This window comes from Anarhichas minor, unplaced genomic scaffold, assembly GCF_050575085.1.
Source record: "Anarhichas minor isolate MPS153535 unplaced genomic scaffold, ASM5057508v1 ptg000073l, whole genome shotgun sequence".
Taxonomy (NCBI): domain Eukaryota; kingdom Metazoa; phylum Chordata; class Actinopteri; order Perciformes; family Anarhichadidae; genus Anarhichas; species Anarhichas minor.
Genome location: NW_027466519.1, coordinates 4934223 through 4946982, shown reverse-complemented (window position 1 = coordinate 4946982; position 12760 = coordinate 4934223). Strand labels below are relative to the sequence as shown.

Below are 12760 nucleotides of genomic sequence, written 5' to 3'. Positions count from 1 at the left end.
CCGTGGTCTAAGTAACGGCGGTGCGTCGTTACATTTCCTCCCCCCTCTCTCGAGAGTACAGTACCTCAGTCTTCATGTACTCTGGAGAGACAATCTGCCACAAGGTTGGCTTTCCCCGGACGGTACATGACTGTAAAGTCATAGGGTTGTAGGGACAGGTACCATGCCGTGAGACGCGTGTTGGAGTCCCTCATCCGATTTAGCCATTGCAGAGCACGATGATCCGTCTCAAGGATGAAGTGACGTCCCAGCAAGTAGTACCTCAATGACTCAATGGCCCACTTCATGGCCAAACACTCCTTCTCCACAGTAGAGTATCTTGTCTCTCGGTCCAGGAGCTTACGACTCAGGAACAACAGCGGACGTCTCTCTCCATCCGTCTCCTGAAGGAGCACTGCTCCAAGACCAACCCCTGAGGCATCTGTCTGCAGAATGAATGGTTGAGAAAAGTCAGGACTGTGGAGAACAGACTCACTTGAAATTGCCCCCTTGAGGTCTTTGAAGGCCTGGTCACATCCTTCATTCCATCTGACTTTGTTTGGGGCCGAGTTCTTGGTGAGGTCGGTGAGTATGGCTCCTTTCTCAGCAAAGTGGGGGATGAATTTGCTGTACCACCCCACAAGCCCCATAAAGGCACGAACCTTCTTCTTGGTGGTGGGCACAGGATATGTATGAATGGCATCCACCTTTCCCACTCGAGGCTTGACCACGCCTTGTCCAACCACGTGGCCCAAGTACTCCACTTGCTTCTGGGCAAAGGCACACTTGAGTGGGTTGATGGTTAGCCCAGCCGTCTTGATCAGGTGGAGGACCTGTCGCAGGTGAGAAACATGTTCCTCCCATGTCTGGCTGAAGATGACGACATCATCCAAGTAGGCAGCCGCAAACTGTGGAACGTCCCTCAACACCTGGTCCATGAGTCGTTGAAACGTAGCCGGTGCCCCCTGGAGACCGAATGGCATCACCTTGAATTGAAACATCCCATAGGGTGTCTTGAAGGCTGTCAGCTCCTTGGTCTCCCGAGCCAGGGCAAGCTGCCAATACCCCTTGCTCAGGTCCAGCGTGGTGATGAACTTGGAGCTCCCAACTCTCTCAAGCAACTCATCGATCCGGGGCATTGGGTAGGATTCAAACTTTGAAACTGCATTCAGGTACCTGAAATCAATACAGAACCTCAGCGAACCATCCTTTTTGGGGACCAACACCACCGGACTGCACCACTCACTGGTTGACGTTTCAATTATCCCCAGCTGTAGCATCAGCTCAATTTCCTTCTTGAGCTTTGGCACCAGCCGTTCAGGGATCCTATACCACTTCCGACGAGGAATGGCGCTTTCCTTCAGGTGGACCTTATGCCGGACCAGAGTTGTGAAGCCAGGCTTTAGTTGGAATAGCTCTGGGTCGATTACTGCTTTGATCTCCACCTGCCGTTCCGGATGGAGGTGGGACAGCTCAAACGAACTGGCTTCCGAGATATCGCTGGGAAACGACTGCTCTCTCTCTTCCTCCTCAACCAGGGCACGGATCAGGAGCTGCTGCTGGACCGGCAGCTGGTTTGGTGGTGCAGGCTCTTGAAACTCCTTCAGCAGGTTAACATGAAAACACTGATGCTTTTTCACTCTGTCAGGCATGTAAAGCTCATATGTGACCTTACCCTGGCGCTTGGTGATTTCATAAGGCCCCTGCCATTTGGCCAACAGCTTACAGTCACTGGAAGGCAGTAGAAGCAAGACCTGCTGTCCTGGATGAAACGTCCTTTCCCTGGCCTTCTTGTCGTACCAGGTCTTCTGGTTAGCCTGCGCAGTTCTCATGTGTTCCTGTGCAAGAACTGTCATTTTTTCCAATCTTTCTCGCATCTTAACCACATAGGAAACCACATCCTCCTGGTCTCCAGTCGGATTATCCCAGTGTTCTCTCAGGAGGTCCAATGGCCCCCTCACCTGGCGTCCGTAAAGAAGCTCGAACGGTGAGAATCCTGTTGAGGCCTGTGGCACCTCCCGGTATGCAAACAGCAAGTACGGCAACCATTGTTCCCAATCCGAGCCTGTTTGGGAGACAAACTTCCGCAGCATGCTTTTAAGTGTTTGATTAAACCTTTCCACCAGCCCGTCCGTCTGGGGATGATATGGGGTGGTCTTAATGCCTTTTACTCCTAAGAGCTGATACACTTGTTGAAGCAGTTTGGACATAAAGTTGGTGCCACAGTCTGTAAGGACTTCTTTCGGTATGCCTACTCTGGCAAACAGTTGTAACAGACAATTGGCAACCTGTCTGGCCTTAACAGATCTGAGGGGAAAGGCTTCTGGATAGCGGGTGGCATAATCACAAATGACCAAGATGTACCTATTGCCTGATGAACTTTTCTCAAGGGGCCCTACTACATCCATGCCTATTCTATCAAATGGGGTAGCAATGATAGGCAACGGATGAAGCTGAGCTCGGGCTACTCCCCTTTGTGATGTTAATTGACATTCAAGACATGAAGCGCAAAAATTCTTAATCTGGACATACATGCCTGGCCAAACAAATCTCCTGGCAATCCTGTTGAGGGACTTTTGAAATCCTAGGTGGCCTGCCCAGGGGATAGAATGACCCAGCTCCATGACTTTCTGACTAAGACTCTGTGGCAAAACTAAGGCTTCATCCTTCCCCTGCCGCTGATAAAGGATGCCATTTGTAACCACATAGGTAGCTTCTGCTAAACAGTCTATCCTGCCCCGTCTCTCACCCTCAACCTCTGTGACCTTATCAAACCAGGATTTCAGTGCTGGATCCGTTAGCTGCAATGCTGCTATGTCCGAAGGGATGTGAAAACCGAAAGGCTGGTTGGGCTTTGTCACACCTTCACACTGCTTCTTGGCCGTAGCCAAAACCTTCTCTCGCCTTCTCTGGGCTCTGGACTTGGGCTGCTTAATTGTCCCTGCCTCCAACTCAGCATTGTAAAAAGGTAACTCCTCAAGATTATTCCTGTCTTTCTGTGCCCTAGTTGTGACCATGTTGCATGCAGTTACTTTAGGTGGGGGGTCCAGCTGCTGCTCAACCTTCTGGACTGGTGCCTCTACAGTGCCCTCTATCTGTCCCTCAGTGGTAGCCTGGCCCTCCCACTTAGCCTGCTGTATCAAATCTAACAGTGTGGGGACATCATGGCCCAAAATAACAGCATAGGGTAGTTTGGGTGCTAATGCTACTGACAATAGGTAAGTCTGCCCACCTACAGTAAGATAAACCTCAGCTGTGGGGTACCTTTTTTCATCACCGTGAACACAACTAATGTTGGAAGTGGTCTCACTCCACAGTTCTCGGGGTACTATACTAGACCGAACCACAGACTGAAAACTGCCCGAGTCCAAGAGTGCTTCCTCACGCTGACCATTCACCAACACTGGGGCAATGAGCGCTCTTTTTTGAACAGGAAATGCGTGAGTGGGTCTGGGGACTGAACACAAAAGAGAAGGCTTACTTTGTCTGGTTGCAGGGCATGTGTACTGAGTGTGACCTAGGGCATTACACTGATAGCACCGTGTATCTGGCCTAGAACTGGAGAAAGGCTTTTTACTGGCATTGGATTTACTGGGAGAGAATTGTCTGCTACTGTATGGAGGCCTAACCTGCGCTTGACCACCCCTTTCACCCCCATTGGACTTACTGCGTCCGGTGAAGTGGCTGTCACGGCCAAAGGTGGTTCTTCTGTTCCCGGCTCTGGCTGACAGGAAAACCTCTGCAAGGCGGGAAGCCTCTTTTGCCGTCTCGGGGTCACGTTCCCGGATCCAAACCTCCAGCTCTGGCTCAACCATCCTCAGAAATTGTTCTAGAATCAAGAACTCAGAAATCTCTTGTACAGTGGAGCTCTCTGGTTTTACCCATTTGGTAAACATGTCCTTCACCCGCACATACAGTTCACGCGGTGTTTCACCACGATTAATGTCCAGTGCACGGAACCTTCGTCTGTATGTCTCAGCTGTGATCTCATATTTAGCTAAAATAGCTTCTTTGACCTTTTCATATTCTTCAGACTCTGATACTTCCATAAGCACATAGGCACTGCGTGCTTTACCTGTGAGCAAAGGAACTAGATGAATAGCCCACTCGTCTTTTGGCCAATGGCAGACATTAGCCATTCTTTCAAACGTTGTGAGGTAATGTTCAATGTCATCATCTGCAGAGAGAGGTATAAACTTAGGGTCTCTGTGGATGTGTGGGGCCCGCCGTAGAGGTTGTAGTGGCTCATTCTGCTGGCTGGCCATCATCCTCGGACCTCCCTCCTCTACGTCATCATCACCGCTTAGATTATCCACTCTGCTGTCATATTCACCCCTCATTTCAGTCACCTGCGCTTGAATCCGATGAACGTCGTGCTCCATACTTCTCCATCTCTGGTCTTGGCGTGTGGTCTCTTTTTCAATCAGTTCATCTCTTGCTGCTTGGGAGCGAACCAGCGACTGTACCAGGTTTGTCAACTCCTCCATGTTGTCAGGCGTCCTGGCTGCTGCAGTCACTCGCTGAACCGCTGAAGTCTCTGGTCCCCCCTTCTCTGGGCTCTCCTGGTGCTCGCTCTTCTTTTTCCTTCTCGTCCTTGGTCCCATCAATATATCGACAGGCCTTTACCACTGCCGCCACTTGTAAACCTGCCCGAGTGGCCATGGAGGCAAATGAAGAGTTCAGGAGGCCAGAGTAGTTCAGAAGATGCTTCTTTTTATTTTTAAAAGGTCGACCATCGCACCAACGTTGACACCAGTATCTAGTTGCCTTTACTACCCCCCACACAAACAAAATGAGGCCCTTATATACACACCTGGTCCAGCTAATTGGACCAGCCCTGCCATCTACGGGTAAGTATATTGCTAACATATATGTATAATAAATATTTACCAGATTTTACCCACACCACAAGTATCTATAATAATGAACAACGAATTAGAATGCCTATAAATAAAGTAAATGATAAACACCATCATTTATCTAACTAAACACAGCAACACCTATTTTCACTTCCCCCTATCCGCTTCCTGTAGTTGGTATTTCCCGGAACTATAAATGGGTGCTCGAGCCCCCGGGGAAGTATTTTGCCCGAACACCCTGGGAAGAGGAAACAGGCAGAGGTAAGTTGTTGCAATATATACACCCGATAATGTTCCGCCACACAGACATCCACTACCGCCACTTGTACACTATCCGTGGTCTAAGTAACGGCGGTGCGTCGTTACAAATTATAAAAGAGCTTGTTTCTGAAAATCCACAGCAGGTAATAAGAATAATCCCGGTGTGCGCTACTCAGCTGTTAACAGCAGAGTAGCTCCAAAAAGCCTCTCAGAAACTTTTGTCTTCATCCGAATCAGGTTGAGTATTAACCGGAGTGTAGCTGTGATGAACAACGATACGTGCGATGGCGAAACGCTCAGGAGGGGAAGTAATGCTAATTAAGCCCTCCACCTGCTCAACTGACCCTAACCCAGCCACTGTTTCCTAAGAGAGTGCTCAATCATTCATGGCAATCATCAACCATCCTCCGCTCACTCTGATCTTCATCCTGGAACTGAACACTGCTGTTGTGAAGCCGCTCCTACAGAGAAGCTCAGTCAGTGCTTCCACAGTTTTATTTAAAGTAGCAAGCTTTCTTTCTTTCCTGTATCTTACTTATGTTTGTATTCTATGTGTCCTTTTGGCAGATACTATCACATATTGTCTTTACTAAGCCCGGGTTGTTTTTGGCCATTTGGGTCAATAAGAAGCCAAAAACAATGTTCACTCTTATTTTATCTCTGGATTACACCATATCACACAGTACATGTGCCGAAAAAGAAAGCCAATGAGCTGTAACAGAGGTGGCTGATACTTCCCTGTGGGCTTGTGTCACTGCTCTAACATGACAAATGGTCATTTATCGAGTGACGCATACATGGAATTGGACTCCGGTTTTCACATTGCTCTCAATGTACATACATAGAATATACAATTAAACAAAAAAAAAAATACAAAAAACAAGGACATCAAGTCATTATGTTTTTGCATCGATGTGGTGATGCACCTTGACATTGATTTGCTGAATTAGAATCACTACTTTCATTAGATTTTCCAGCGAATATCAATTATTGTGCATCGACTTTGGGCATCTGCAACCTTCATTCTTCACACAGTGCCACTGGGACAACACGTGCTTCCATAGCCATGGATTTTCAACAACAGACGATACACAACTTGTTGACTTCTAGTTGATATGATGTTGAAATACCTTCAACTGAGGTGCAAAAATCTGAATAAGAGAAGCTGCGCTTTTTATAAATCCCCGGTAACAAAATGTCAAGCCCACAGCCAGTAACCTAGGTGTGTTTTTTTATGCCGATTTGAACTTTACATCAGAAGTAGCAAAAAAATACACCTTTTATCCTCATGGGGATATTGCCGATGTACAGCAAAGTATGCCCCAGCAGCGTCAAGAGTTTCATAAATAAATTGACTTCAGTTGACTTTTTCAGACCGAAAGGGAAGTTTTTAACATCTCTCCCCTTTCTCCATGTCAGTTTTAGAAGAATTTTTATGTTATCAAATCCTTCAGTGGACCGGCACAGGAGTACATGTCAGACAGGCTTGTAAGAAACGTCTCTTCTAGATCCATCTGGTTTACTGGGGCTGGCTCTCATGTACTGTAGCTCCATGGAATAAAACTTAGACCTGTGAGGAGGTTCATTTGACTGGAAGATTTTAGCTTGTGTGGATATAAAGAAGTACAGTTTAGTCTCTATAGATCTCACCTCTGGAACAGCAAGAAGACTTTATGGGAGAGGGTTTGTTTATTTTATCTTTATAATTACAAAGTCAATCTGACTGATCTTCCTGAATATCCTTTGTTTATTTCACCTTTCCACTGTTGTGTTGCATCTCTTTCTGTTGATCTTATTTCTCATCTCCTCTCTGTGAAACGTTTTGTTTTTGCACTCTACCGTGAAATGTGCATGGTTAGATTTGAATTAAACGTAACCACCACTTTAAGAACAGAAAAGGGGAAACCACTCAAAATGCAAACACTTTCACCCCACCTGCCGAAACGCACCGCATAAAACATCAAATGTGTGTAATTGGACGGCTCGGGAACAAAAGGGCAACGACTTCACTCACTCTATGTGATGGACGTTCTCGCCTCCTCTCTGCCACACGTAGGTCATGTTGGGGGGGTCGGCCACCGCCTGGCACCGGAGAAGTGCATTCTGGGACTTGTTGAGAGAGGTGCTTGTGGGAGGGACGACAATAACAGGTGGACCTAGTGGGAGGCAGGTTACACAAGACATCACATTAAGTATATTCACAAAAAGGCCAGCAGTTAACCACTGTTTTCCTTATTGATTCATTTATTGATTATTCTTTTGAACCATTCCGTCTCTAAAGTGTCACAAAATAGCTCAAAAATATCTCAACGTCAGGACCAATCAACATTTTATGTGCAGAGTGATCTATCACTGCCTTCAAAATGACATGACAGTCAAACGTCTGCATCATGTCATTTCTCATTCAGACTTCAACACCCGTAATAACAAATCAAATATCTTCTACACCCAACTGATTGAGCTCATGTTGCACAAACACCAGTTTCAACAGTCTATTCACAGATTTCCTCTTTCTTGGCCCTACTCACAGTAAGCGCTGGTAAAAGAGGGTAAAAGACACACAATCCATTTTCACAAACACAAGACATAAATGAATCCATCTTAATATCTTACATTCTACCCATTACTCCCCTTTTATATTGCATCAACTCATGATGATGACGACTCATGGTGATAGACGCAACATATTACACAGAGACATTAAACTGGAACCAGGTGTAAAATATGACGCAAGTCTGACTTACCGACCGTACCGCAGCGCAACCTTTATCATGCTGTACCTCAGATGCAGATTATCATGCTGTACCTCAGAATCATCAGTCATACTAAAGCTCAGATAACATGACCATGTTATCTGAATCTGAAGATTCCCCTCTTATCAGTTCTAGTGGCATTAAGATAACGCTAGATGAAATAAATGAAAATATGAGACACGTGTGTTTTGAAAGGTCAGATTGGTTGGGTGCAATATTTCACATGTGAGGATTTATACATTGATGGAGTAACGCCATGCAAGGAAAAGTCACTTGGTCCAAGGGTAACTTCTGTATTTTTCAACCCTGACTAATGGGGACAACGTTTTGCTGGAATTGGTCGGGTATTGAGGGAGAGCGCTGTAAACAAAAGCTGTTAAACAGGCTGTAGTGTAATCGCTCGGGGCAACTCCTCACCATCAATGTACTGGTTTTTTTCCCCACTGACAGGCTCATCCACGCCGTCGAAATCAGCTAAATGTTCAGCCAAAATCTTTCTATATAACGCTAAGCTACGCTTTCTGTTCTCCAACAAAATTCTAACAACACCGGCACTCTTTTTGAACCGAGAAAAGTTTTACCCATTAGTCACTTGGTCACAAAAACATGTGAAAATAGGGTCCAGGTTGACAAATCCCAAATTACCATTGAAGCAACAAGAATATTGTGTTGTGAGAGAACGAGCTAGGGCTTTTAGAATCATGATTTTCAATTTGTATGGCAAGCGACCGATAGAACAACTGCCAATGAACCCCCCTCCTCTCTCCCGAAATTAAAAAGTTATATCACAACATCTCTCAGACTCTAAGCTGTCAAATATACCAATGTCTCCCTGGCAACTAATCACTTACAGCTAGTACAGCGTGGCGCTAAAATGTCACATTGATCTCTTCCCTCTAGCGTGTCGAACACCAACACGTGTCCTTTTTTTCAAAGAGCTAATAAAGGAGGCTTGACATGCCACATGATTCATGTATAAATAACCGCATGATCTCCACAGCAGTCATTACCGGTTAGATTCATGACCTTAAAATGCTTGATATGCATGGGCGACAGTTTAGAGGTTACTTAAAGCTTTTAGTCTGACTTCATCCACATAGCTGTTAGTATCCTATAATCCATCCATGTGGCAACCGCTGCGCACAAACGCAGCCAAAAGCTCAGTTAATGTTAACTTCGACCGAGCGGTATTAAGGCAGCGTGAGCTCATGGCGATTATTATTCAAAAATGGGACCACTGCGGCTAAAGAGATTCCAAAATGAAGTGAAACCTCAGGGGAACGCGATGCCAAAAACGAAATATTTTCACCACGCACCACGCTCCAGACGAGTCCTGGTTCTCCGGAGAAAATCATCAGTAGGTGGAGGAGTAGGAGTGCAGGAAGGAGTCAGAAATACATTCCACAATGTATTATGCACTGCTGCTGAGTCGGTGTAATCCTATGACACACGGTGGCATATTCTACACGCATTTGTCCTTACATTGGACGCTTATTTTTTTGTAAATCTGTAAGTGAATCTGTCAAAATTAAAAAAACATTAAATCTCATGATACATTTTTGACCATATACCTCAAGAGAAATGCGCATTTCCCACTCAACCAGGATTGTGTTTACAAACTAAATCATCATTGATGTGAATTTGTTGACTGAACAAATATATTTAATATATTTCAGCTGCAGCGGTCTCGACAAGCTCCTCTGAAATGCAGCCTTGAAATTGAGCTAAACACAAAGCTTTATCACAATAAAGCGAGCCCTAACATCCCCGGAGGAGAACCCGTCTCATATCGTGATATCAGTATCATCTGCACAGGGACAGAACCAGAGTTAAAGAATTCAGTTCAAGTTTCTGTTACCACTCAGTCATATGATGCAAGACGGAGAAACACAGAGATGTAAATGGCGGTGGCACGCTGCCAGTCAGGCGCACAGACATCACAGACACTGAACGAACCTGCAGGCAGCGCTCGCAGACAGACGGGACAGGAAGACGGACAGGACAGGCAGGCAGCAACTGACCTTTGATCTTCATTTTGGTCATGCGAGTCACGTTTCCCTCAGAGTTGGAGGCGTGGCAGGTGTACTGTCCTGCTGACTGCATGCTCACTGCTCGCAGAGATAAGACTCCGTCCTGGTAAATATGATGAAGGTGGATGATTCAATACATGGGTATATTTACAGACAGCCAGACAGGTACACACACATACTGCACCTGTGATAAACAGATACCTGCATACATACGATATGTACAAATTAAACTACATTTACTCAAGTACTGTACTTAAAAAACATTTTGAAGTACTTTACGACTACAGTTACTAGTTCCTTTGCAGATTGAGATTTTAAATGCTGAACATTAAAACAGTGTTTTCTGAAGTTTTTTTGATTGTGACCACTTCAAAAAGCAGCTTGTATTTGGGGCTTCTTGGCACATTTCACATTTCTACGAGCAGTTGGTCGGGGACACAGACTCTGACTCGCACAAACCTCACTCAGATATCAGGATCAGAGAATCAGGAATGCTGGACTAACATATTCTGATATTCTGCCCCTGCACTCACTCTGCTAATAATGGGATGGAGAGGGGGCAGGTTGACAAGTGGCATGCATTTTGGTAATTTTGCTAATATATGCTACTGGAAACAGTACAAACAGAAGACACAGCAGATGTATAGTGGATAGAGCCAGATACATATGAAAATAAATCCATTTATTCATACATCAATGCCTTCACAATTGTATGAACAAACCTGATAATTTATTCTTGGAATCACACTGCCATCTTTTAGCCAAGAGATGGTTGGGGTGGGGTTGCCAACAGCAACACAGGCAAGAGAGAGGCGACTTCCAACCAGAGCCTCCATCACAGGAGGCGGGGCTTCAGTGAAGGTGGGTGGAGCTATGGAACAAAGCATTAAGGTGAACATTTAACTAAACTACAGGCATGTAATTATATGAAAATGTCATGTCTCGGTTATCCAAAAATAATTGTGGAATCATTTTATTGCATCACAGATGGCACACGTCTTTTTAGTGACACATACTTTTAGAAAAACAATCAAACTTTAAATAAGGTAATCATAAAGGTTTTCCTGCATAAATGATGCATTTTTATATGATATTTCCAGTATTTTTTCACTTCTCTACTATTATGGCAAGCTGGACCACTTTTTCATGTCACTCATGTGACGATATTCACGATAATGCGAAAGTGGTAATACACCGCAAGGCCCGCGAAAAAATCCTACATCGTCTTCTATACATCTATATAACCGCCTACTGTTTAAGATGAATAACCCAAGATTTTCTATAAAAATAAACTTACATTTGGAAATGTGGTTCTTCAAATAAAGGTGAATTTAGGTGAAAGAAATTCTAATGTTAGATACGGAGAGAAATCTAAAGCCGTCTCCCAAGATAAGAAAAACCCTGCAAAGACAAAAGCCGGACTAGCAGGCAAAACGTCTTTTGTCTCCCTCATTCCTCATCTTTATATAGCTATAGTTTATTCAACAGTGGCAGCCTGTGCTCAGTATACTGACATTAGGGTACATTATTATTTCATATACCGAAGTGATGTCAGTTACGCCGCTTTCAGATCTGTGAACGCGAACGTTTTGCTGCCACTTTAAGTCTCAGATCTCATCAGAGAACATACGGAGAGCCTTTTTCTTTTAACTTCCAACTCCAAACAAAAACAAACCCATTGCAACTTCAACATTCTATTCCAATTCTTCTGACTCGTACCCTTATTGTACCTTCGCACAATAAATAACCAGAGAAAACGGCTTCAGTGTTTTTGTTTTTGCAATAATCAGAGTAATTTTTCTTTTCTTATCTGGTTTACAGCTTGAGATGTTTGTTTTATTGTCTGTACACAGGAGAGACCCGGGGAACCTCTGGTGTGTAATTAGAAAACCACCTGCCGAATACTTACTCTGGGTCCCTATAAGATATAAGCTTCAGCATGTAAAGAAGATTTACTTCTGCATTTCCAGCCTGGAGGCCACCAACACTCTCAAATGTTGAGGCAGAGTGCAAACAATAGGATGTGATGAGCGTACCTGCAGGGCATGTCAGTGATGTTACATCCAAGGCCTGAAATACACAGAAAATAATCTAGGATCTGACGCACACAGACCAGCTCTGTGAAACCGTCTCACCTCGCTTTGATCTGCAGCGCGCGCTGCTACTTTGTTCTGTATGTTTGTGTGTGTGTGTGTGTGTGTGTGTGTGTCATGGCAAAGGTTTTTCCCAAAATACGGATAAACTTCAAAGCAGAGAAAAGTAATGATGCATATTTCATACTTAGATGTATTATTTAAACCTATCAATACATGACGACTGGTGATAACTATGGTCGGTTCAGAAAATGTGCGTGAGGAAAGTCAAAAGTTCTCCTAAAGTCTTTTGACAAGAAGTTTATTTTGCCAACTTTTTCAAAAGAAAAAGTTTAGATTTAAGTGGTGTACATACAGCACCTGTCAGGAAACAAGCAGCGCTTTACAGAATAAATTAAATAAAAGACTAGATGTGAAGAAGTTGATATGCAAGATTTTTTGTTAAAAATTCACCTTCAATCAGACTTTCACTAAAGCAATCAATAGATTTTCTCAGACGTTAATGTCATAACTCTGTTCACACAACAATCCGGATAATGATCTCGCAAGAGTAGTGTGCTCTTTGACAAACAAAGAAAAAGATAATCAAGAAGACATTTGGGGAAGTAGAGCAGTTGAACTTAATTGGGATGGTGAGTACAATTACAGACATTACAAGTCTGAAAATGACATGTAGTTGCTGTGAAAGGGATAAAACCTGACCATGAAGGACAAGTCTCATCAATTATTATCCAACTGTAAAGCAAGGGATCACCGTCCGTCTGTCTGTGTGTTCTTCTCATATT

The 12760-nt window shown here is 44.3% G+C and overlaps 1 protein-coding gene across 1 annotated transcript in view; it reads right to left on the bottom strand.

Moving 5' to 3' along the window:
• The window catches only part of igsf9a (immunoglobulin superfamily, member 9a), a 42092-nt gene that overhangs the window by 18541 nt on the left and 10791 nt on the right, over positions 1–12760 (bottom strand). Inside the window, exons 4-6 of the mRNA XM_076079459.1 lie at positions 10605–10753; positions 9874–9985; positions 7114–7255 (exon numbers count right to left, since the gene is read on the bottom strand). Coding sequence (XP_075935574.1) covers positions 7114–7255; positions 9874–9985; positions 10605–10753 — 403 coding nt within the window. The remainder of the gene's footprint in view (positions 1–7113; positions 7256–9873; positions 9986–10604; positions 10754–12760) is intronic.